This window comes from Balearica regulorum, chromosome 1 (assembly GCF_011004875.1).
Source record: "Balearica regulorum gibbericeps isolate bBalReg1 chromosome 1, bBalReg1.pri, whole genome shotgun sequence".
NCBI lineage: Eukaryota > Metazoa > Chordata > Aves > Gruiformes > Gruidae > Balearica > Balearica regulorum.
In genome coordinates this window covers 8,649,777-8,675,399 of record NC_046184.1, presented here as the reverse complement: position 1 = coordinate 8,675,399, position 25,623 = coordinate 8,649,777, and the positions used below count along the sequence as shown (strand labels likewise).

Here is a 25,623-nt window from a genome sequence, read left to right as displayed (position 1 = left end):
GGTCACAGACAGCTGATTTCTTAATGAAATGTTAAAGGCTTCCAAAATATGTCTCTTATGGGAAATGGAAACTTCCCCTCTCCACTATGTCTTTAACAGAAAGAAAAGTATAGCAAAAAGTCAGCTAAAATATACCCATTTTAACTTGCTTAATTGTTGGAAAATGCAATTTTCTTATTTTAAGGTAAATAAAGTCTATAGTAGTGGTTTGCATCCCACTAAGCTAGCACTGCACCACATGATACGCTATTAGATTGGCTGGAAGAATTTTGAACAGTATAATGAGAAACCATTTGGAAGCAGAGCTGAGAAGGGTCATACAGCAAAGTCTGTTAGAGCTGACAAGAAATGCCACTATCTGTTTTATTTGGAAAATAAAAGAGAAAGGGAAGGGAACTAAACAAACACTCCATGGTATTAAGTAAAATTACATATAGTTCATAATACTTAAGGCATTTTGACATTACAGAGATATGGGTCCAATGATGAGGGAAGAAATCATGTTCTGGAGAATGAACTGTAATTATGGATTGGAAAACATACGGAGAAAGAAGGGAAAAATCAAAGGAGATGTAGACAGAGGCTATTTGATGGCAGTGAAAAGCTCTAGCCACCACTGCAGACCTGCAATGTTCAGAAAGGTTGCAGTTCCACCAAACATCTCAAGTCCAAAATTTCAAATATATTTTCACTTTATTTTATGAATGCCCATCAGATATATATCTTCAATGCTACAGCACACTAGTTGAATAAAAATCAACATAAAAACCCTCTTCATAAAAGATCCAAGAAGTGAAATCCCAAAGCCATAACCATTTACTCCGTGAGCATATCATCTTTGACAACCATATATAAATGACATCATGACAACAAATACAATGTACAATAATAAGTGTGCAATGGTACAAAATATACAAAAAGGAATGTGTATTTAATATACATTCAACAATACCCCATAAAAATCTTTGTTGGGAAAGTGAAGTGCCTCTTCAAGAACAACAAAAAATGTACACCACTTCAGTTAAGATGCCTGAAGTATCTCCCATCAAAAGAGTAAAGCCTGTGTTCTTTGACTGGAGATATAAAATAACTGAGCTGAATTTTCCTTAAAGAAAAAAAAAGAATCTAAACTTCATAAAATTTTTGTCCACATCTATAGTATAATAAAATATTTAGAGTGCAGAAAATTCAGTTTAATTTAAATTTTACTTAAAAGTGGGCCCTCTTTTATTGATAGATCTAGCTCAGTCATATAAAACCAAAAATCTATATTTCTTATAGTAAAAAGACCATTTCTGCCCATGTGTCTTTTCTGGTTTTGATGCATTCCACAATTCACATAATTTTGCTATAATGGAAATATGAGTCTGACCGGAGGTCAATACAATAATCGTTTCTCATTTTCTCCTGGCTTTATACAAGTCTTGCATAATTTTACTCAAACATTTTTTTGCCTAAGTTTCAGATTCCTTTGTGTTCGACCTCAATGGGAATTTCAGGAAATTATTACAGTGGATATTACAAAGATCACATGCTTATAATGTGGCTGATTTTATGAAAAAGTCCACCTAGACTCCAGTTTTCAAGGCACCATTTTGTGCCCTCCTTCCAAAGCTGGTACTTGCACTGGCAGCAGAAAGCATTTAGATGCTGAGCTGCACAAGTACATAACCCACGCTCAGCTCTGCTGGGCATCCGTCCTCATTCCTTGCGTGGGTCTAGGAATAAAGGCGGCTGAGTATTTCTAATAAGCCTCCCAACTGACAAAGCTGATCCCTGATCTCCAGACGTAGAGTTTCTTGCTTTACCTCCAGAGTTCAGGCTTTGTTGATTTGCAACCCAGGGAAAGGTGACATATTGGTAGCCCAAGGGAGGGTATTGAAACTGCCAGCAACCTCTCTTGAAAGGACAAGCTTCCACAGAGAGGAACAAGTGCAACTTGCACTGTAGGTATCACTTTCCTTCTCTTCATAGAGTCTGAGCCTGCTACTGCCTACTAACTCATGGGCCCAGACCTACAATTCATACAACAGCAGTTAACACATTTAAATTCAATAGCACCAGGTCTTACCCCAACCCTGAAGGCCATGATTTAGGTATCAGAATGGGTTCAACTTGCAGGTGCAACACCATGCCTCTTGTATTAGAGGCCAACACAGACCATCCACCCCTTCTAAGCATTAAAATCAAAAGTATTTTCCAAAGTTCAAAACTCACCTGAGGCTCATTCCGAGTACCATTCACAATTTTGATTTTAAGAGAGACTCGTAGTTATGCTACTAAAGGACAATACGCAACCTTTGCAGGAGGTTTCAGGCCTCTCTGAAAATCATATTTTATGAATACGCGTAGAAGGAGTGATAGGAAATGAAAGGTACCTATAAATCGTATGGCATGCCTGAGCAATGCCCAGGTGAATGCAAAAAATTTGTGTTATTTGCAGTACATATATCTCTTCCTGAGTTGAATTTCATTCCCAGTATGGAATCCAAGCATCTGCTTTCTTTTTTGGCAAGGTACTCAATCACATGGTAAGGCAATCCAATTTTCTGGTTTGCTTCCTGTCTTCTTTCCTCCTAAATAGCCAAGCGTTTCTCACCAAGATTACCACTACAATGTGTGCCAGAATATGTTTAAAATATGGTCCTGTAAAAATAGAAAGTAGGTTTGTTTCTTTGAAGGCAGCATTAATTCTTCATATATTCTGGGATCTTGAAGATTTCAGCTGAACGGATTCGAAATGATCTTCCTTTTCCTGCAATGGAAAAGACATGTTGCCATCAACTGGGATTCCTCAAATCCACTCCAACAGTTACTACAGCCACTTCTTCTCCTAATACCTCACAGCAGCCTTTGCCAAAGACTTCACTTCATTTCTACCACAGTCATTAAGTGCACAGTCTGACCTTTTCTTATTTAATAACACTAATAATTCTGCAAAAATTTGTGAAATCACCAAAAATCTGCCATATGTTGTTCATACAACACACACATATGTTGTACTTACTTTAGAGGGTACAGGAAAAGTTTGCATTTCATACTCATAGTATAAGACAGGAAATCAGAGCTGGGGAATTGCAAGGTAATCATATCTATGGTTATTATTAACTATTAATATGTTTCCTACATTAAAGACAACGGAGCAAAGCCTGCGAATGTGAACACTGCTGTCTCACTCCTGAATTCCCATCCCAAATCCTCCTCTGGGAGGCCCACAGGACAAAAAAAAATCTACAAATTCTCTGCTGTCTTAGAAATCAGGGTTTCCTTCTGGTTTTACTTGCTGGGTGACAGCCTTGGCCATCTGGCCGGCAGGCATCAGGGTGAAAAGTGTGGACGTACGCGACATTGCGTGTGTGAACAACCCAATGGTCCATGCAGAAGCAATGAATGAAGGAGCCCTAATAAAACCACTCACTAAAAAATGCTGGTTCTTGCTTCATGTACCTACCTTTTATACTTGCTGATATACACAAACATTTTGGAAACTGTTAAACTAACCTCATGATCTGATCTTTAAAGCCATGTCCCTCAGAGATCAGGACAGCCTGATGCAGACGTGAGAAAGAGCAGGGGAGAAAATTGTCCCATGCTAGCCTACCGCAGAGTCTATAGTTCTTGTTCTGAACGACCTGGTATTGTTATGCTGGAGACAACAGATGGAATTAGAACAGCCTCCATTCTGAAGCAGTTTCATAATTCTTTAACTTCTATATTCTCATTAAAAATAACAGTCATTTCTTTCTATATTACAGGCCTAGACCTGAATTCCTTGGGTACTCAAAACCACTAATAGCTTCATGAGATGTTTTGCTTCATAGAAATGCCATTGCCTGAAGCTTGAACATATAGTTAGGATATTTCAGATTTTTCTTTATCTCTCAGTTTACATTTCTCCTCTTTTTCTCCCCTGTTTTCCTCCATACATTTTTTTCTGTATTTTACATGCATATGCAGCAGGAGATGAATTTCCTCATCTTTTGCATAAATGAAAACTGATGCCTGTAACATTTGTTTTGGAGAAAGATATATTAAATTCCAGTTATCTGCAGGGATACAGGACACAGATTTCTGTAAGCTAATGAGGTACTGGAAGCTGAGTTTGCCAGCTACGATTATCTAGCAGGAAAAAAGGAGAGAATACTCAGGGAGCCTGCTAAAATGGATATAGGAACTTTGAAAAACTCTTTTTGAGTCCAAATAGACATTTGAGAGGTCTGAATACCAAAGTACTAAAGCTTACTTTAAAGAGATGGGAAAAAAAAAACCCACTTCTCTCATGCTCTTGTCTCTATACTTCTAATCAGGAAGGAGCCAGTGGTTGGTGCTGCAAATGGAGTCAGCAAAGCTTTTACAGTTATCAGGCATACAGTAAAACATGACCCTCACCAGCAGCACTGGTCATTACACTCAGCCAGAGCCAGACAAGCTATTTCACGGACAAAAAAAATATCATCAGTATTTCAAAGTCAGTCCCTATAGGATTCAATATGAAATCAACTTCCATTTTTGCAATACAGCCATAAAATTTGATGCGATTTGATTTTATTTACATTTTCAATATTCTTAATATTGAATTAAGAATTAGTATTGAATTTCTGCCCCTTTCCACAAGGAACAATATTGATTTTGCAAGACAAATAGTCAGGCTGGGGTCAAGGGGAAGTTCCGCATATTAGCTGTGTAATGGTGACATCTCCTAGGAGGGAAATCTGGGAAGCAAGTAGCGTGGAAGGAGGACAGCAGTCTAATAAAAAAAGTAAAAGAACAAAGAGAAGAGAAAAACAAGAGAAAAGAAAGGAGGCACACAGGTTTTAATTACATTGCAATCAGTCACAGAAAGGAAAAAAGGAATAAAAGAAAAAAATCTTAACATTCAACATTCCGAAATACTATTTGGACAAGAAACAAGAGAGGGACTTTAAAAAAAAAAATGCGATCTTTTAAGAAACCTTCCTATTTTGAAACAATCCTCTTCAGCAAAACTGTTTGAAAGGGAAAATGTCATCCACCTTTATGCTGATCATAATGGATGCCCCAGCTGGACTCCCTTAAAGAAAACACTACCCTCCCCATTGACTGCAAGGCATTTGGGTTAAAGACCAAAGTGCTTGCAGGATCTACCATGATGGTCCTCCTTTGCTCCTTTCAGAAGTGTTCGAAGGACACCAAAGACCTTTGGGCTATGAAATCAGGCAGAAATCATCACATGTGCTGCAGAAGAAAATGCTTTTTGAAGTTGCTTCCCACTGAAATGGAGGAGGTTGCTGTATTGGGTAGCAGGCTGTGGCTGATGCCTCCTCTTCAACTGAATCCTTCAGTACTCAAAATTATGGTTCCCAAGTCAGCCATGAAGCCAGCCCAGGTAAGCTGCAAGCAGCTGGCTGGTAGCTATGTACCCGATGTTAATTTGCTCTATCTGTAATAGCTGTGTTTGCCTCAGCAATGGAGGTGGCTGGTAGGAACCCAGGAAGAGAGGTTCCTCCCACCATTAACCACTCTTTTTAGGTATTACCCATACAATAAAGAATGCTATTGAAAGCTCTCTGCAGAAGAGGGAGTATTTACTCAATACCTTGCAACATTTCTTATCATTCTCCATACTGTGGATTTCAGCAGATCGGCTATGGACTGGGTGATGTGTGCGTGGGAGGCTGCACAAAATTAGCATCACAGCCTCATCACGTCCAGTAATAAATAAAGGTAATAATTATTTTTAGAATTAATAGTAGTAATTACTACTCACCTTCGTTGCCAAGGACTTGAGCTTCCCCAGCAGTGACTGCTTATTTGAATATACTATTTCTTCTTCATTATCTTCTCCTTCCATTATAGCACAGCTGTCAGCAGCTGGCAGCTCACACTCTTTCGAGTTCGCTGTCATCACTAATTTGGAATATTTATACTCCAACCTGAAGATATAAAGCCAGACAAGCTAGATTTTTTATTTTTTTTTTTTTACAAATGTCCCATATTCAAGGTTTTTGTAATTTAGATTATCTGCAGTCCTTCCACATAGTTACTTCTGAGGTATTTACTGGAAATTAGATATTTTTTAATCATTAAAAACATGTAACTAAAATAGTATTAAAAATACATCGAGCTCCTGCTCTCCAGATTAGCCCTCTATCCTTATAAAAGAAGAACCATGTTTTCCCAAAAGACCACAGTAAGTCGAGAGGATTTCCTGCATGAGGAGTGTAATCAGTGTGCTGGCTGGGGCAGCAGCAGGTCTGACTTCAGCCTGTATCAGGATTTGCATCACACCCCTGTCCAAGGGGCCTATGGGAGAGAGGAGAGATATGTAACAGCGTGTGGTAGGAGGCAGCAAGAGGTGGGGACCATGATAATGGAGTCCAGGTTTGGTGAAGCTGGATGTGCTATGGGGTGATGAAATCCCATGGAGGTGGAACGATGTTTTGAAAGTTTATGGTATGAGATTTGGGAAGCAGAGGACAATGGGAATGGGAACAGTCAGCATGTTCAGTCTGAGAAGCAGGGATCTCTTGGGTGTGTACCAGACGCATCCTGCCAAGCAATACATGGTCAAGAACCCTATTTTAACCCAGCTGAAAGGGACTAATCAGACTGAAGAGATACCCTTTTGGTCTTCAGACCTTGAGAAAGCCATGTTGCTTCAGGATATGAAGTCAACTTCAAACTCTTGGGGGTTAAAAAGACAGTTCCTGTTGCAAAATTATGCCATAACAAATTACAGCATATTTCCTGTACTTTCCGCATTAGCATTTATGATAGCCACTGTTGGCAGAAGACACCTCAACTTGGTGGATTAACAGACTGATCCAACATAGCATTTCTCATCAACATTGTCATAAGGTCAGATCCATGAAATGTCTTCCTATTCACTATATCAAGCTTTTAGCTAACTTTTATACGGAACACAATTTGCAGTACTTACTTCTGGTTCTTCTTCCAAAAATAGCAGGTCAAGGCTATGAGCAAAACGGCTGTGAAAGCACCAACACCAGCTCCAACTTTTAGCCAAAAGTCCACTGTTTCACAAGTGCTGGTCCTTTTTTCTGGCAAGGAAACCCCTTTAATGCAGTGCTTTGGTTCATTCCATACATACAATGTTTCCTTTCAAATGGAAAACAGAAAACACCAAAAAGTAAGCTGCTTATAGGGAAAGAGATAACTATTTAGAGTGGAAGCAAACAAGCTGCTCTGAGGTAGACAACCTAGACATCTTTTCAATGAAAGCAAACCAAAACATGTACTTCAGGTGTTCAGACTCCAGATTGAGTCATATTGTCTACTCAACTGTCCTCTTGATTGTGCCTGCAGATTCAGACATGCCAAAAGGATTTCCTCTTCAAAATCGCTCTTCACCTGGCACAATACAGGTTGGACAGCAACTGTGAATGTGTTGTGCCTGCATTGGAGCTGTTGATGAACAGGACAGTTCTGAATCTGTGAAAGGACTTCCTAATATTTGACTAGAGAAGGCAGCAGCAAAAAAACTGCAAGCAAGGAAGGATGAATTTCTGAATTGAAATTCTGAATCCTTTCCTAGCCTGCCCCTCATGTTTATGGCTATTAAAGGATTGAAGTCCTTTGGCACTCCATACTTCACAAATAACTTGCCTGCATGTATAAATGCATGTAGAATTAACCCCCCTACCCACATAGCTGGTCAGCACAAGCCAAGCCAGGTATTCTCCAGGAACCATGCTGCCATTGGCACCAATATCCCTGAGTCTCAACACAGCACCTCGCCAATAAGACTTGCACCCAGACAGTTCAGAGTCTGGGCTGACATTTCCCAACTCTACCTGCACTTACATATCAACCTGCACAGCAAATTTCAACAGAGTTCACGTTATACCCAAATGAACCCATCTGACTTGGAGACACGGGTCCTGTACCTGAAATCCTTTTTTGCAGGCTCCCTCAATCTCATGGTAGTCATGCTCCGTGCAGAGAGGGCAAGCTTCTGCACTTTCCCATACAAAGTAGAAAGTGCATCCATCACAGGTGCCCGCGGGGCATGAGCTAGGAGGAGAGTAAAGCTTGGTTAGCACTTATGAAACGCTCTGGGGTTTGCACCCTCACTCCACATTCTGCTGCTGAAGATTGTAATGGTAAGAACAACAAATGGGTAAACATCCAGCAAGTCAGCAGATGGAAAAATCTGGGGGAAGAATTTTTCCCAGTTTGTAAAATGCTTTCTCAAGTGAAAACAGAAGTTGGGCTGTCAAAGATCTAAAGTAACAGTGCAGTTCCTGGCAGTGAGTGCTACTCATGCACCTACGATGAAGAGAAGAGAGAAGAAGAGAGAAGAGAAGAGAAGAGAAGAGAAGAGAAGAGAAGAGAAGAGAAGAGAAGAGAAGAGAAGAGAAGAGAAGAGAAGAGAAGAGAAGAGAAGAGAAGAGAAGAGAAGAGAAGAGAAGAGAAGAGAAGAGAAGAGAAGAGAAGAGAAGAGAAGAGAAGAGAAGAGAAGAGAAGAGAAGCAAGCCTTGGAGACCAGCAGAATTACCCCAGGGTTTCATCAACACAGGCTAGCCCACGTCTACTGCTGTTCTCCTGCACCGAGTGACTGTTCCACACGAATGCTACTATCTGGTTCCTGCTGTTGTCCTAATGATGTCTGGGTGATTTCGTCCATATGGAATGGACTTGTCCTGTCATGGTTAATTACTAGAAAGATGTTCACCAGTTAATGCAGAGATAACAGCTCATCTTAGTCTAAGAAATACTAATGACCCTATTTTGTATTCAGCCTGCAGAGGAAAGTTGCACTGGCAGTGGCAGGACATTCACGCAGCTTTTGTAACTAACAATTACATCAGATCTAACAGCAGCAGTGGCCAAAAGTTCATGCAAGAAGCTAGGTGAAATATATCCATGCAGAAAAATTGATTTAAAAGTTTGTTTCTATATCATCTGGAAATCTGTTATTCTGATCTGAAGGACTGAAAAATCCACAGCCCTAAAAGCCCATTCTGGCTTATCCTGATTTGAGTAACTGTCAACTATCCTCTCTGGATTATGGAACATTTTTTCAATGTACATGGCAAGAGCGGTGACAGACCTTTCTCTGCAGCTTCTTTCATCTTATACTGCAACTTCATATAATACTAAACATCATGTTTGGAGGATCAAGGAGTTACAATATTATCTGATGTGTATCAGATATCTCACTGTTTGAAAATAGTTCTCTGTCTGCTGAGCTAATCAAAGGGGGCTAGGAAGGGAGAAGTCAACAGGAACTGAGAGAAGTTACATCATGTCAGCTGTGTGCCATTTCTGCCCGTGCTCACACTTTTAAAAGCAAGGTAGATTACTCCTCCCTCACTACGGGTGAGTTATCACAGCTCATATCATGTTTAACCTACATTAGGACATCTGAAGGATTTTCACATGGCCGTTGATAGCTGGTGGCTTGTCACCCAGCATAATTTGTAGTGTCAAGTCCCTAAGAAACAGGGGTGAATATCTGCAAAGGCACAAACATCAATCACTCCTCTAGCACCTGCGAATCAGATGCCTCCTCGCCTTCATTCAGGTGAGCACGGTTTACCTGTCCCAAGAGGGACAGGGATCAAAGAGGATCCCACACTTCTCACACTGTTAGCTTTCGGGAAGGGGACTTCACTTTCGGGAAGGAGAATCAGTGAAAGGGTGATCAGCAGATTAATATTACTGTTCAGATGGACTAAGGAGGGTTATAAGAGTTGAGGGTAACTTCTGAAAAATCACAAGGTGTTGCTGAAGGGTAAGAGAATTAATTATTTTATTGTTTTTTCTCTGTGAGTTTTCAGGTGCAGGAATAAACAGTACTTTGGAAAAAAGAAGTTTTTTGGAGTCACTTGAAACAGAGTGAAGGGAAAAAATGTCAGGTAAATTAAACACAACTGGTACAAGGCGTTCAGGATAGAAACTCGAGTGATGAGACGCATAAATAAATACATATAGAACTTGAACTAGACAGAGTCAGGGCTCATAGAAGCATTGCAATAGCCAATTTCATTGTTCCTACAACAGGTTGCTCTTTTTCCAAAAAAATCACCTTGTCCACGACCACTGCTGTAGGTCAAGGAAGAAAAACCACCTCTCAAAGCTCAGATCAGGCAGTTTTAATCAGGAGGCCAAAGACCAAAATAAGGATATGAAGTACAGGAGAAGTGGAGACAAGAAAACATCACTACATTTGCTTTTGGTTTTAAGCTTGGAACAACCTGCCTGAACTCTAACCTCTCTCACTGCACAGCCTACATACACAGCAGTTAGACTGCTGGGAGGAGGTGGACACGTACATCCTTCACCTAGGAGAAACAAGTGAGACCTCCTGGGTGGCTGATGAGGGAGACAGCACTCTTCATTGCTGTTAAGTGTAAAATTACTAATGAGTTTTGTAAAGATTTCCTGAGGAGAAAAGGTTTTTTGGTGCTTCTAGGATATAAGTACTTAAATACCTGGGCACAGAAAGCTCTCCTTGGTCTGGTTTGTTGGGGTTGCATCTCATTGTCACAACAGTTGCACGGCCATTTTCACAGGAGGTTGTCACTGTTGAAGACCTAATGTCAAACAAGAGGAGAACTGTAATACATTTCCACTACAGGAAACACATGTTGCTGTTTCATAGGTCTCTGTCTATTCACGCAACTGCAATACTAAAGAAATGCCCTTTACCACAGCACTTTTGCCTTTGTCAACTGGAAGAAAAAAAAGGACCAACAGAAGCAGAGTAGGTTTCACCACTTCATTTAAATCTCAAAGTGCTCTGAGATGCCACTCAGGAAACTGCTCTGTTTTTCTAGTTAGTTTGAATTCTGCTGAGCCAAGGAATAAGCCTACCCTCAAAACAGAATAGAATGATTAAAAAAAGAGAATTGCTGGTGCTGTGGTTGGTGTGTTACTCTGCTGGACAGTTTGTTTCTCCTTGCCCAGGAATCTGAGATCACCACTGTCCTGAAATAGCACCAGGCAAGGACAATTTAAAAAATGGACCTTATTCCAACATGATAGACATTGTAAGACAAGTTCATAATATACTCAAAGTAGGGTCACTGGTGTGGGGTTCAGTTTGCAAAAGCAGACACATAATTCAAGTGCTTACATATGCACCAAGTATTGATATCCAAAGTGCTATAGCCAGTTAAGATCTATCACTAAAGCCAACATAATCTAGAGAGACAATCAGTAGAAAAAAATAAAGGTATGTGCCTTAAGATAAGCTGAATAGGCCCACAGACTCCAGAGTCCAAGCTTAAAAGCCCAGTTCACATGAAGACACCAGCATGTAGACATCTTAATTGAGGTGATCTTTGAGCTAATTCTTACCCAAGCTGAAGTATTCTTTTTATGGAGAAAAATGAAAAGGAAAAGGTTGGAACAATTATTTTTAACCTTGATGAGTTCATTTTTGTAACATCAAATTAAATACAAATGAATGTGAAAGAAAATATGCAACGGGAAGTGGACATGTCGAAGCCATATAGGAGAAATTACGGAAAGGAACATGACACTGTAAGTGGCACCTGGATGAATCAAAGCTCTGGTATCGCTCTCTACAGATCAAGTGTAATTTAGATTTGAGTAAAAAGTGTTTTCTGATTTCATAAGATGTTCTTCAACATGCCAATCAATATCAGCCAGATACTGATTGAAGCGATAAAGATTAAAGGTGCATTAAAGAACTCCCCTCACAGTTTTAGTTTCCTTTAAACAAATTTGACGTGCCAACAAACAGTATTTTTACCTACTTGTAAAAGAAATGCACATCAGGTATTTTGCTTGGAGAGGGAGGAAACATATCTGTCTTCACGCTGATATTTTCCAGTATTGTTTCAATAGTAGCTCCTAGAATTTGAGGGGGGAAAAAAAAAAAAAAAGGACCAAGCTAAGAAAAGCTAAGAATAGATTTCTGAGGGGTTCACATATAAGATTTTCTCAGTCTGCAAGGTATGGTTCTCTCTTAATAGCATTTAATAACATTACTATACATTATACACTTTCTTCTAGTCTAACTAAACTTTGCAGATTTGTATGTTGCTCATACATCTGATTTCCTCATACAGACATAACAAAATAAAAAAATTAATAAAGCAACATGAGTTTAAATAAGTTTTAGTCTTTTGTGTGAATTTAAAGCAATCATGGGGTATTACAGAATCATAAAATAATTTGGACTGGGAAAGGACCTCTGAAGGTATCTGATCCAATCAACTGTTCAAAGCATATGCCTTGAATGTATAGCCCTTACATATCATAACCATGTAACATCCTGAGCAATCTGCAGTATTGTGGGAGAAAACCCCAAAGATGCAATGACAAGAATCAGAAGGATTACGGAGTCATAGGCAAGCCTTGATGGCACATTTTGGAACAAATGACAGGCTAGTGTGTAGAATAACACAGCTTATACAGGTCTGCATAGAGTTTGGAGAAGAGCTGAAAAAGAGGAAAATTCAAGGAATTCAGGTTCTTAGAGATCCTTCCAATCCCATGGACCAAAGAGGACAGAAAATATTGGTGCTGCACTGCAACATTTCAGAAGAAAAGGGAGCTGTACAAACAGAGCAGGCTGCATCCTTCTAGCAAGGCAGAAAATTGCTAAAACAGTAAGACAAAGTGGTAGCAGCAGCAACTGGTGGGAAGATGGAAAAGACTGAAGAAAAGAAGTTCTCCGCTTGCTCTTGCAACAGTTCAGACAGCCTAGCTGAATTCTTGGGACTTTGATGTAACTGGCATTACATGTGGGAGGACGATTCACACAGCTGGAAAATCCATGTCTGGTTATAACCCTTTTAGGTAAATATAGTAGATAACAAACGTGACGGTTTGCACTAGACACTACTGCCTGGTGTAGTAGTAGTAGGACAAGTCAGAACATGGGATTGCACAAACACATGGATCAATGTACTCAGTAACATTTCCCAGGAGAGCTTGCAGGTGAGGGATGGCTACAGAGCATCACATCAACACAGAGAGCAAAACGAGCTGTGCCACAGCAGTCATCAGGAGCATGTGCAAAAAGATGACAGGTTATTGTGGAGGGGCATCCGTTCTGAGAACATGGGCTGACATCACCAAGGATGATCATTTCCTCTTATCAAAGATATAGAATCGAACACAGGGTAACTTAAATTTGGATTGCAACACAATGGACAGAGATCAGTTACTCACTAGACTGGAAGATGATAGCTCCTAAGGACCTTATTATATTCAACAGAGACAATGAGAGAATATTCCCTTCTGATATGCAGTACTGTAGAGATGACATCTCAAAGTGCAGTTTCTCAAAAATAAGAACACTAGAAGTAAAATCAAGTGTGAAAAAATATGTCATTCTTCAGAGGATATTAATTATATGGCTAAAAAGCCACAATGACTCTCTCAGGAATGACAATAGCTTTGACTAAGAATCCACCTTGGATCAGAACAGTGGTAAAAGAGCAATTTAAATAAAAACATTGGCACAAGCTTAATGGAGGAGGAATGGTGAATCAAATAAAATAAAAAGTTATGAGTTACAGAAAAATGATAATGGATGCTAAAGACTTCAGGGAAAAGCCTGTGTTTGGCAGCACTAGAAAAAAATGTAAGTTTGGAGCTTTTTTTAGAAACATTAGAAATAAAAGTAGATCTTATGGATAGGAAAAGCAAAATTTAACTATTTTAAAATGTAACAATTGTGACAAAGAAAAGGCAGCAGAAAAGCTTGATATCATTTCTCTGTATTAGGAAAAAATCAGAACTATCTCCTTGCTTTCCAAGAGAATGACTGAACACCTCATTCCTTCAGTGGCAGGAGAGGATATTGGCACCTACTTGGCAGGCATGCTTATAAACTAGCAAACTCAAACCTAAGAGTGACCTTTAATAGAGCTTTTAATTATAAGGAAATGTCAGAAGACTAATGGAGAGAGGATATGGTGAGCCAAATTAAAATGTGGCTAACACAATGAGGGCAAAAAAAACCCAGAAGTGGTGAGTGGAAGATACGTTTCAGTTAATGGCTAGATACACAATGAGTGACAGTCAACAGGAATTTATGGAGAACAGCTCTTGTTGAACAAATTTGATTTCATTCCTTAAGTGCTGATGAATTTGGTTGCTAAAGAAAATTAAGTAAATTTATCAAGTATTTCACTAATTACCACATGATATTCTAATTAAAAAGTTAGCAGTGCAATATCAATTAAGCGCACACTCTGGATTAAAAATTATTTAAGTAACTAATTATAAAATTATCTGGCCATGGGAAATTGTGATCAAATGTGGTATAAATCCAGGCTTCTCTAGGCATTGATATTGGAGTCCTAAAATGCAAGATTATCATCAGGGATCTGCAACTAACTGTATAATCAGTGTTGGTAAAGTGCGTAGATGAGACAAAGATTAAGAGGAACAGGAATACAATACAGAGCAACTTGGCTCACTTGGTAAATTGGTCCCAATCAAACTAAACATACTTTAGTGCAGACAAGTGCAGCAAGGGATGAAGGCCACTCCAAAGGAACAGAGATTTTTCCCCTTAGAAACTGTAACTCCGAAAAAGATCTAGAGTGAACATCAGATGCAAGAAGCCATCATGAAATCCCATGAGTCTGGAGCAAGAAGGGCTCAGGGATTCCATCCTTCCACATAAATACAAAGAGAGGAGTGATTTTTATTGCCATTACAGTGAATTAAATACTGGAATAGTATTTCATTCTGATGCCCATGCTTTAAGAAAGTGTAATAACAAGTTACAGAGGCTGCAGAAAGACCCTCAGAAATTATTCAGATGCTTGAGAGAACTCCATGATAGCAAGAGACTTAGAAGAACTCGGTCTACTTAGTTTATCAGAAGAGCAGACTGGGGAGGGTGTAATGATTCCAGCACACAAAATATTTCTCCAAGGAAGAACATGTGGGTGTGAAATGAAGAATAACAAGAAGCAAGAGCTGAAAACTGAAGCCAAGGCAAATTCAAACAGGAAACAAGTCTGTTTTAAAACAAAATACGGAGACAGTGTTTGACCAGTGGAAAGAAAAATACCCATGACCGTTGCAAAGCTTTTATTTCTTACAGTCTTAAAAGTCCAGGTTGAATGCTCTTCCAAAGATGTGCTTTTGTCAAACATGAATTTCTGGGCTCAGTGCCAGGGAGAAAGTACAAACACTCCGTGCCTGTAATAGATAGGTGAGCAGACTAAATGACTTCATTGTCTAATCTGGCCTCAGACTCTGGGAACTTGTGAGCCCGAGCAATGCAAGACTTAATGATGTGCACGGTCTCATGCTGCCCTAAGCCTCCTCCTTCCTCACCTAATTATGTCCCAGCACCAGCTTCTTCTGATATTGTCTGAGTGGGGACTTGGCATGGGCAAAACCACTTGGACTAATCTGTCTACCACCATGACTGGTCTTGCCCTGCATGAAGTGGGTAGGAAACATGAAAGAAAACCAGTGCTTCTTAATTACATTCTCCAGATTTTTGTGCTGAAATTCTATGCACCATGGGACCCACTACACCAAACATGGGGAAGAGCGAGTAATACAGGCATGGAAAACAATGAACGGAGCCCTTACTCTTCTCTTGCAGCCATCAGCTGAACTGAAACAGCAGCAAAAAGCTATGGCACCTGTCCAGACCTGCTTCACAGCTCAGGAACAAAGTGGAGCTGAATCATGGGCTGCCCCTTCGCTCTTCCCCAAAGGTAATGCAGCACGGCTGAGCTGAGAAGGATTTACTCTGCAGCTCTAAATATACGAGAGTACATCCATGATGACAGTAAGCAGAAGACAAACCATGTACCTAAGAACCTGTCAGCAAGGCTGTTGGACTGCAGAGCCAGGGCTGTTCGGAAACCCTTACTGTCCGACGGGATGATGGTGGACTGACAGACAAACGCTCCCACAAAGTTGGAAAAATCTTCTGATTCTGCAACCATGTCCTTCAGCGTAACATCTGTGATATTGTCAGTGCAAACAGCCATCTTCTTACCCTGCGGACAATTAGGAAAAAGGGAAGCTATTGGTGTTGACAGGACATGAAAAAGTTTGGGACAGGAGAAACTGCAAACTTCCTGATTACAAGCTGGATGAGTTTCATTCCTCCACCTTAGAAACAACTTGATGTTTCTATCATGAGAGGGAAAAATTGCAACAACAAACTGTGCCATTGTGAAAGCTCTGATTAGAGCCTTGTACAGACCCAGAAACACGGTGTCACCTCTTGTATGTGTCTTATCAGAAACCTGTGCTATGAAGCACTCTTCTTTGTTTATCTTGACAGCACAATGTTTACTTACAGAGCATAACAAAATGGCTTGCAGAGGAAAAACTTATTTCCCTTGCCTTTAAATAATATACTGTAGAATACCTATTTTGGGGGGGATTTAATCTAGATAAAATATTTTCAAAGCACAAATACATGAAATCCCTAAACAGATATATAGCCTTCAAAGCTGCATTAATGTCACAATGTCAAGACCAGTGCTAGAATCTCAGAGCAACAGTACTGAAAGACAACTCACCAGGCTCAGTTGCCCTGACAAAATGCCAAGCACTTACGACCTAATCATATGGTTGGTACTACTGTAGTACCATCATAGTAGTTTGGGAAAATGAAGACCAGATCCACAGGGGAGTGAACATATCTGTACCTTTGTGGATCTAGTTGTCAGCAGCTGTAAGCCAGGTGGTACCTAAACACACATTTAAGCCTAAAAGTATGCAAAGCACTATAAAGAAATGTGTCTACTCGTTTGCCTCAATTCACGCAAACCCTTTGGTACATGGGAGACTTCAGAACTTTACAGGGCTGAACATTAATGTAAACTACCTGCACTGGTTTTCATGGGACAACGCACACCACTGGTACTGCTCCAAAACTTCAACTTATGTATGTGACAACATGCTCTGGTACAGTCCAAGCCCCAGACAGAAAAATCTTGACCTGGGGCAGAGACTGTTTGCACTCATGGACTAAACACATTTTCCCACCACTTTAAAAGGCTGCAATCAAAGTCAGCAACGGGCACCTCAGCCAGTGGCAGAGAGCAGGGTGACCAGAGGTTCTGCTGACAGCAACATCTCCAGCCAAGTCACGAGGGAAACATATAGAAAGAAGTTGGCAACAGAAAGACTGAGACTCTTCACTTGAGTTCCTTGGTGGAAGCACAAAAAGGTCAGGGTTGTGACCCAAGCGACTTAAAGGCACAAGAACTAAGAAAAGGTAGGTGTGTGATAGGGTTTTTCTTCTGAGCACTATTTATGCATAAAACACTGTCATCTCTGCTCTGGAAAATCACTTGGCTACTCAAAAGCCCTCTTGCACTGCCGAGCAAGCTCCAGAGGAAAGTGTCAGTGTGTCAGTCACAGCTCAGCTGTAAGGAAATCCTTGTCCTATCTCAGTGTTATCCCATAGAGCATCAACATGGGCAGCAAATGCCCCCAACCCTCAACACCAGCTGAGCTCACCTCGTTCCCACACAGGCTGATGTTAAAGAAGTGGAAGAACTTGGTCCCTCGGGAGGTGAAGCTGGGGCCACTCATCAAGGAGCCCACCTGGCTGAGGTTGCTAAAATCGTAATTCAGGCTCTGGTTATCCTTGATGTACGACACCAGGCAGTCACTGAAGCAGGCAGAGTGGTCCTTCAGAGAAGGAGAGGCATCCATGAAAGAGCAGTTATGGACCAGCAGTAAACCATTCACCTGGGAGTTAAGGCAAGTAGGTGCAGGCAGGACTGCTCTCCTTGGTAAGGATGGAGGGGAACTTTGTCCTATTCCTGTAATTCACCTTTCCCTTGGGAGAATTCCCATTCCTGTTTCAGTTCCTTGCAATTAAATATCAGGAATTTAATGTTCTCTAAGCCTGGCCTTTCTGCTGACCACTGCAAAAGCCAAGAAGATGCAGTTTCTTGCTCTGTTTTGTTGTGGGTGCTTTTAGGATTCCAATGTCTGAGCTTAAAGCCTTGTAGATAGACCAGAACATGGTCTCAGTTACACTTGCATCTTGCAAAGGAAACACAAGAAACAGCTCAAGAAACAGGGACAGGATATGAACCCAGCTGAAGACAAGCAGAATACGAACAAATTGGAGCAGTTCTTCAAGTCCCTCTGCAGCTCCTTGCCAAAGGATGCTGCACATGATAAATGTTTATTTAGGCTTAAGGGTAATTTCATGTAAGAGGAACTTGTTACAGGTTTCTAAAGGCACAGAAACATCATCCAGCTGAGGAAGTCCCCGAGTTTAAAACAGCAGGAGTCTGAGACAGTTCTAGGTGGAAGTAACGTATACGCTTCCCCTGTTCTTACACTGTCCTCAGTACAGCTTCTTGAAATGAACCTTTTTTTGAGCCACTGTGGTCAATTTTATCTTCTTATTGCATATTTACAAACAGAAATTAAACTAGGGACATATTTGGAAGAGTGGGATCGTTGGTTATAATGATACTCCAACACTCACAAGGCATATACCTGTAGCAAAGCACTAAAACTGGCCCTTTGAGTGCTTATATACCAACTTACTCTGTCTTCCCATCGCTCAGAGACACAGTTTCTGTACCTTGGTGCTCTTGCTGCCAGGCCCACATGGGATGCAGGCCTCCCTGCCATAGACCTGGTGGATGGACAGGAAGGTATTGGCTGGACACTCCTTGCACTGGCTGGTCTCCTTCTCAATGTAGTGTCCCGCCGGGCAGGGCACACAGGATGAGCCAGACTGCTCGGAGCCCAGCGCACAGGCCCGGCAAGAAGAGGCCACTCCATCCACTGCGTTGGTCACTGTGATGGAGTAGATCTTTGCCATGTCATTGATGAACTGTCTGCTCTGGAACGAGAGCCAAGGAAATCACGCTGGTGTCATCACATCACTGCATTTGGACACTAGCCACAGCTCTGTGCACAAGCGCACTGATTCAGGGATCGACTTATGCATGTGCCTGTCTTTCAACATGGATGGTTTATCCACAGCTGCCTCCCAAGGGCTACTATATGGTGACAGCCAATCGCCCCTTGCAAGTTGCCTGTGAGCTTCAATGGAGGGCAAGAGCTCTGGCAGTGAGTGTCCAAGGAAAGCTGTGTTGTAAAGCCCTGTACATGAAGAAGTACTTACATCTTGGCCCTCGTTTATTCTCTGAAAGGCCCAGGTGAATGTGAAGGAAGCATTTTTGGAAATGATGTGAGTGTAGGATTGTTTCTCTTTACTTCTCTCCCATGATTCCACCACGTTGGTATTTTTCCTATTAACATCCTATAAAATAGACATAATTTAAAAAAAAAAAAAAAAGTGCAGCCATACTACACTAAGCACCAGTGTTTTATAATATAGAGATTAATATATATATATATATGGGACTTTACAATTGCATTTAACATTTAATAAAGAAGAGCAAACATATTTATTCTGTTTTCCACCACTGGCAATTTTGTAATTGGGAATGGGTGTCTATTCCAAAAGATGCCCTAGTTCACACCACAGTTAAGTTCGAAGTCTTATAGCAGCTTACAAACATTATAAGGACAGATTCAGCACAGTGGTTCTTTCAGATTTGAAATTCTGTTTATGTATAAAACATGTGGGTACAAGCGAACAGAAAGGGGAAGGCCAAAATTCAAAGAAAAATTGTATTTTCCGCCATCTTCAGATACCCACTTTGTTGGCGTCTCTAGTGAAACAGAACCAAGGCCAATAAGACAGCATCAAAGTTGACACAAGAAAAAACTGTTCAATCTATGTTCGTGCTTCTTATTCTCCCTCAGCTGTAAATGTTCCAGTGAAAGACGCTTTTCCTTTAAAACAGATTCCTTTAAATTATCACTAAAAGCAAGTTTCTTTAAATTATCAGCTAATTTCCAGTTAATTCTCTTTAAATTAAGAGCAGATTCCTTTAAAGTACCACTAAATAAATAAGAAAAAAGGAACAGCTTTCCTTTGCAACGGAAGGGGTAAGGGAATCGTCGCAGATCCCGCCACCTTCCTCAGCTGATGAACTTTCAACAAGCAGACAAGGAAAGTGAAAAACATGGCACTCTGCTTTCACAAACAAACATCTGTCTGCTGCCCTGCTGATTCCCCAGGTCACTGACAGGATCAAGTTTAAATTTCCAAATTTTCTGTTTCCCATCCCTCTGTCCCACATCTTGACCTGTGACTCTATTAAACTTCTGGAGGCTAACTCAACCGCATGAGAGACACTGAGAATGTTATCAATCGGTTTAACGGGGCAAAATTTGGCTCTTTGGTGTGCAATGATTTCTTTTAAATTAAACAGATAACCAGGCACCGCAGATATTAAACTAATGTCATACTTAATCTTAGCCATAATAAACCAAGTGCAACTGATCACGCCTATGTAGAGGTATTAAAGTGACATGTGCAATACCAGGCTCAGTCGTCAGTCATGGAGAGAGAGGTCTCACTTACCGCCATAAAGTACAGCACACAATCTGCTGAACAGATGGTCTCAAAAATAAAAGTAATCCGTCCTAGTTCTGACCCAGTTGCTCCTGTCATCGATGTCGGAGGTCTGTTTAACAGAGAAGAAACAAAACATTTACAAGGTGCTCTCCAGACAGGCAGCAGTCAATCCTTCAAATTGCTTTTCGCACAGTAGTGAAACCATCGAAGTCTGATCACATAAAACCTGCCCTTGCAGAACTGCGGAAGCCGGGTTTGCACACTGGCTCTGCACCGGGTATTGGGCACAGCAGGATTAGTTTTTAGGTGTCCGATTTCTTCATGGTACAGTTCTCTCCTGATGACCAACACCCAAATTTGACCGTATTGGTAGGGAGTCTTACCCCTTAAATGCATTACGTGCTTTAAGTGATTTACACTGATTCAATTGCATCTGCCCTCCACTGGTGGGAGACACAGTCAGGAGTTTCATGGAAACCAAAAGTATTCAGGGTGCTCCCCCGTAAAGTACTAAACAGTAAACTGGGACATGCCGAGCTTTTCCACGGATATGTTTCTTGCTTCTCTTTTATTTTCATTGCTGTTTGCCCATATGGTAAAATAAAAATCAGGGTTTGCTCACTGGGTGTAAGACATCACAGCCCCCCTCAGCTGAGATACAGTAAAGGGAGGGTGAAGTTCATTTTGCCACACCTTACCTGTCTTAATATTTGGCACCTGGTCTGAGCTAGGAGTTTAAGCTCGCTCTTTTGACAAAGAGATACAAACACCTCAAGCAGCTAATTCATCCTGTCTGAGGGTCCAGCAGAGATGAGATGTCCTGTTCTCCTGCAGTGCCTGCATCTCCAGGGGAAGCACAGGTTGTGCAGGCTGGTTGGAGCCACAGTGCAAAGTAACATGGGGATCTGTAAAATACCTTCAGGGCAGGCACGGGTACCTACTCCATGGCAGGTGAAGCTGGTTACTTTGGGATAATTCAGAAACAGAGGAATAGGAATATCTTTTCTCAGTTTCCAGACAGCCAACTGGCTGGCATCTCAGACTGGAGCAAACATTGCTAAACCCCAAAGTTTTACAGAATTGTCTGCTGCAATGAGCTGACTGGGGACACAGGAATAAAATCCGAATTTCCTCTTGTCTCTCATTCATGACATCATTGCACTTCAGAAAGGAAAACTCGGTTCATTCCAAGGGTAATGTGAAATAGGTGTAAGAGGCAGAGATAAATGAGAAATAGATGAAAAAAAATCTTGTTCCTTACTTAAATCCTGGGATGTGCAGGTTCAAGATAAGATAGTCATTGTCAGAGCCTCCTGCCCCACTCTGGATGTGGTCACCAGCCACCTCCCAACCTTCACAGGACAAAAAAGAGAAAAAAAAAATATTCAAGAAATGGATGGGGTTTGGGTCATATGGCTAAAAAATATCTGTGTTACCATCCTGTTTTAAGCAATTCAGTACTTCAGTACAATAATGCTTTTGAATGCAAAATATTAGTAATTGTATGAACTGCTGATTTTATAGGCAAATGTCACCTTGAAATCAGCAAAGCCATTGAAATTCCCTGACCTGTGCTGTGCAGCTCAAGGTGGACAATCCATCTGATCTCTTTCAGCCTTAAAACAGATGAATCAATGAATCTATGTGTTAAACATTAAGCATATACTTCAGCGTGCCTCTGCTCAACAGATATAATTCAAAGCTTGAGTTACATCAGCCTGACAGGGCAGATCAGACTGAGTAAAATCTTTGAGAAGGCTGGAGGTGGGCGAAGTCCTGAAAGGAACGATTTTCTCCAGTGAGCTGTGACTGCTCTCTGCTGCAATCTTAGCACACGTGCAGAGAGAAAGCTCCAAGTGCTAAATGAACAAAGATCACAGCCTTTAACTAAGCTTTCCAAAAGAATTATGTGTGACCTAAAAGGGCATAGTTATGACAAAACGTGAAAGGAGATAAACTAGAGAGAAGTCAAATAGTTGTTGGGGATATTCAGATGCATCAAAGTCTATGGTGGGATAGGTCCTTGGCCGAGGGCACATCACATAGGCTGCAGCTCCTGCCCTCTTCTGGTATACAAGAGGGTTTTTTATTTCTTTTTTGTGCTATTTAGTGACACTCTATCCTACAGGAATATTCAAGCCTGGTGCAATTAAAGAGAAGGATGGAAACTCGGTGTTGTGACTCACACAGTAAAGAGCATACTCATTTTGACGGGTGCTCCATTACAGCAGTGATCAGTGCAGGAGAAAGACAGGCACATAACACTGGGAGTTTGGCTCACCGTTCATCCCATCGCACTTTGAGTTGCCGACATTAAAGCAAGACGTCTTCATGTTGCCTGGCAGGATGTTCCACCACTTGTATTCAAACCCAAGAGTGGGTTCAGTCCCAGCAGGGCAGGGTCTGCACTCTACAGGGCGAGAGGGCGGGAAAGGTAAATCACAAAGCCAAAGCACATCTCAAACAGTGTTTTAAAGAACATAGACATTACTTTTTTACTCTCTGTGGCAAGTAATGAGCAAAGAAAATAATTTATTTCTTTATAATTAAACAGCCAAAGACTTATCAGGACCAAAAGAGTGGAAATGAGATCAGTATTTTATAAAGTGCAGATCATAACCTCGTGGTAAGTAATCTGCAGCTGATCACCCAGGCCACACTTCCTTTTTAATGGCTTCAGCTGAAGTTTTGATCATACTGGTAAAAACGAATTCCCACAAAATGCTGTAGGTAACCAATAGGTAGCTGCGGTAGGGCCAACACATCTCAGAATCAACAAGCCAGAGTTTAGGCAGTGTTGGCAGGGTACTCATTTGACAGAGCTTAACATGAGATTTTCACAGGGAAGAACTTGGCACAGGAGAAGGGATGAGGAGGAATTACTGACTGTAAAATTCCTCCTCAGGATCCCTTAAAATAACCCTCAGGATGTTTATATCAGCTGAGAAATGTATCCAGTACACAGCAGGTCAATTTAGAGCAGCAATCCCTGATAAGAAAGGACCTTAGAGAGAAAACAGATATCCAACTCCCTCTCTCCAGTGTTATTAAATAAGTATTTTATGCAAAGTGAACTCTGGCTTAAGATTATGTGTCATTAAGCTAAGTCACACACAAGCAAACAACTGCTTTTGGGGACACAAGCACTTTTTTTGTGGACTCCTACCCTGTGTCCCATCCGAAAATGTGCCCGGTGGGCAAGGGGTACAGGAAGATGAGGCGTTGTTGTGAAAGCCAGGATTGCAGGGTGGACAATCCTTCCTCTCTCCAGAAGGAGGTAGGGCCAACGCACCAGGGAGATCCTCTCTGCAGATCTTGGGTTCGATCCATTTGTACATGATCTGAGTCTGGAAGGAGAAGACACTGAGCTCACATGGTGTGTTAGGATGCTTTAGGACTAGATGTACCAATCAAGGTTCCCCCTTGTAAATGAAATTAGGGTATTCCTAATGTTCTAAGCTAAAACCAGATGTTGCATATCCAGGACAATAAAGGGAAGGGCAGAGAAGGGAAACAGAAGTGACTGGGTTCACAAGTGATTCCAAGATTTCAGGCCTTAAGAGCAAAGCAAAAATGTGAAACTTGAAACTATTTCTACTGTTCACTCCTATTTATCTAGTGGATTTTCCCATGAAAATGTTTCTGAGGAACATCAGAAAAATCATTCTACCTGCATAATCAATCTCTGCATTTTAACCATACTAACCCTAAATATAACTTCTGCTTTGTAAAATCCCTTTATCGGAAAGGCACCTGTTAGCAGAGAATATCAGAAGTTCTGTATTTTCTCCATACTGGCCTGTTGTTTGCAAAGTCCTCAATTTCTCTGCAGCCATTTTCACCAAATGAGCAAATGCCAAAACCACACAGGAACTCTCCCAACCCCTCTCCAGTTCCTCCATATTACATAAGGAGCAGTCTGTGAACACTAACATGAGTCAGTCCTTGGTGTTACCACATACAATGGTATCACCTCTCTGCCATCACCTCTCTTTGACAAGACACAAGTTTTCTGACTTCAGGAAAAGGCTTAGGTGAGATGCATCACCCATGGGGTTGGGTTTCAAATGTCATCTGACTTTCAGTCTATCCCTGAAAGGCTTTATTATCTCAAGACAAAAGTTAGTTGAGTTCAAGAGCTGAGAAACCCACCTGGCAAGACTTTAACTTGGCCAGAACTCTCCCTCCAGGTACTTCCACCCTTTAGTCCCAGCAGTGCAATCAGGGATCCTTGAGGTCAGAGGTATGGGTACAGAGGTCAACATGGGAAATTTCACCTGATGAATTTGGTTCAGGGCCCTGAGCACATGCCCCTGCCATCCCAGGCATTGAGCTGCTTGCGCTCAAGGGTAGCCCTCTGATAACACAGAGCTGTTCAAGAAGTATTGACCCACTTTGAACCTGTTTGAAAAAAAAAAATCTGGAAGAAGCCTCAGTGCAGGCTCAGGCCTCAGCTCCTGGGAGATGCAATTAAGCTGAGGTTCTCGCCCTTTGTCCCTGCCTGAGCTGTGTTGCAGCCATGCCTATGCCAGGCCATGTTGATCCAGACCGACCCAGAGACTCGATGTCCTGGCTTGACATCGGTCCTGCCTCGTGACTATAGACTTGTCTGTCAACCTTGGCTGAATCTGGCCACTGACACTGGGTCTGCTTTGCCTGTTTTGCTCAGGCACTGTGGGACTGCTCCTGTGGTCAGAGCGGCATCTGCCTCTGCTTGCCTTGCTGTCACACTCGGCTCCTGGCTCGCTGTCCCTTATGGATCAGTCTGCCCTTGCTGCTCCCAAACACTCACAGGATGTTCTAGAGTATTGCTCCAGAAGTGCTTCAGCAGCATCAGTGTGCACAGCATTCAAAATAAAAAGGATCAGAAGCTGGTGAAGCACCTGTGTGGCTGCCCAGAGCCCAGACACATTGTACACACCAAAGCAATCCTACTGCATCTCAGCAGAAAGGGGTCAGGCAGTGCCCACAGCCACGCAGGTGAGGGTTTCTAAGACTAGGGCTGAAGCAATCAGCCTGGGACTTTTAAAGCAGCAAATAGGTGAAAAGTCAATAGGAGTCAAGTGCCTAAATCTCCTGAGGCCTTTTAAACACACGGAGTGGGGACAGCAGGAGAGAGACAACAATCTAATATCCAGTGAAAAGCCTGGCTGGTTTTAGTAAGCCATGGATCAATAGGCCTTTAGGCTGGTGCTTTACAGCCACTGTCCACCTGAAGATGGGCTGCAGAGTCAGGCCCTCTCACTGCA

At 41.5% G+C, this 25,623-nt stretch overlaps 1 protein-coding gene across 2 annotated transcripts in view; it reads right to left on the bottom strand.

Moving 5' to 3' along the window:
• Positions 1-674: 674 nt before the first annotated feature.
• Positions 675-25,623, bottom strand: part of ELAPOR2 (endosome-lysosome associated apoptosis and autophagy regulator family member 2) — a 105,952-nt gene continuing 81,003 nt past the window's right edge. For both annotated transcript variants that reach the window (XM_075770463.1, XM_075770539.1), the window contains 14 exons: positions 23,541-23,721; positions 22,656-22,784; positions 21,636-21,726; positions 20,381-20,483; positions 19,070-19,207; positions 18,521-18,784; positions 17,434-17,607; positions 15,767-15,956; positions 11,727-11,823; positions 10,437-10,538; positions 7,887-8,013; positions 6,920-7,098; positions 5,747-5,912; positions 675-2,755 (listed from right to left, as the gene is read on the bottom strand). In XM_075770463.1, the coding sequence (XP_075626578.1) occupies positions 2,696-2,755; positions 5,747-5,912; positions 6,920-7,098; positions 7,887-8,013; positions 10,437-10,538; positions 11,727-11,823; positions 15,767-15,956; positions 17,434-17,607; positions 18,521-18,784; positions 19,070-19,207; positions 20,381-20,483; positions 21,636-21,726; positions 22,656-22,784; positions 23,541-23,721 (2,001 nt within the window). In that variant the 3' untranslated portion in view covers positions 675-2,695. The remainder of the gene's footprint in view (positions 2,756-5,746; positions 5,913-6,919; positions 7,099-7,886; positions 8,014-10,436; positions 10,539-11,726; positions 11,824-15,766; positions 15,957-17,433; positions 17,608-18,520; positions 18,785-19,069; positions 19,208-20,380; positions 20,484-21,635; positions 21,727-22,655; positions 22,785-23,540; positions 23,722-25,623) is intronic.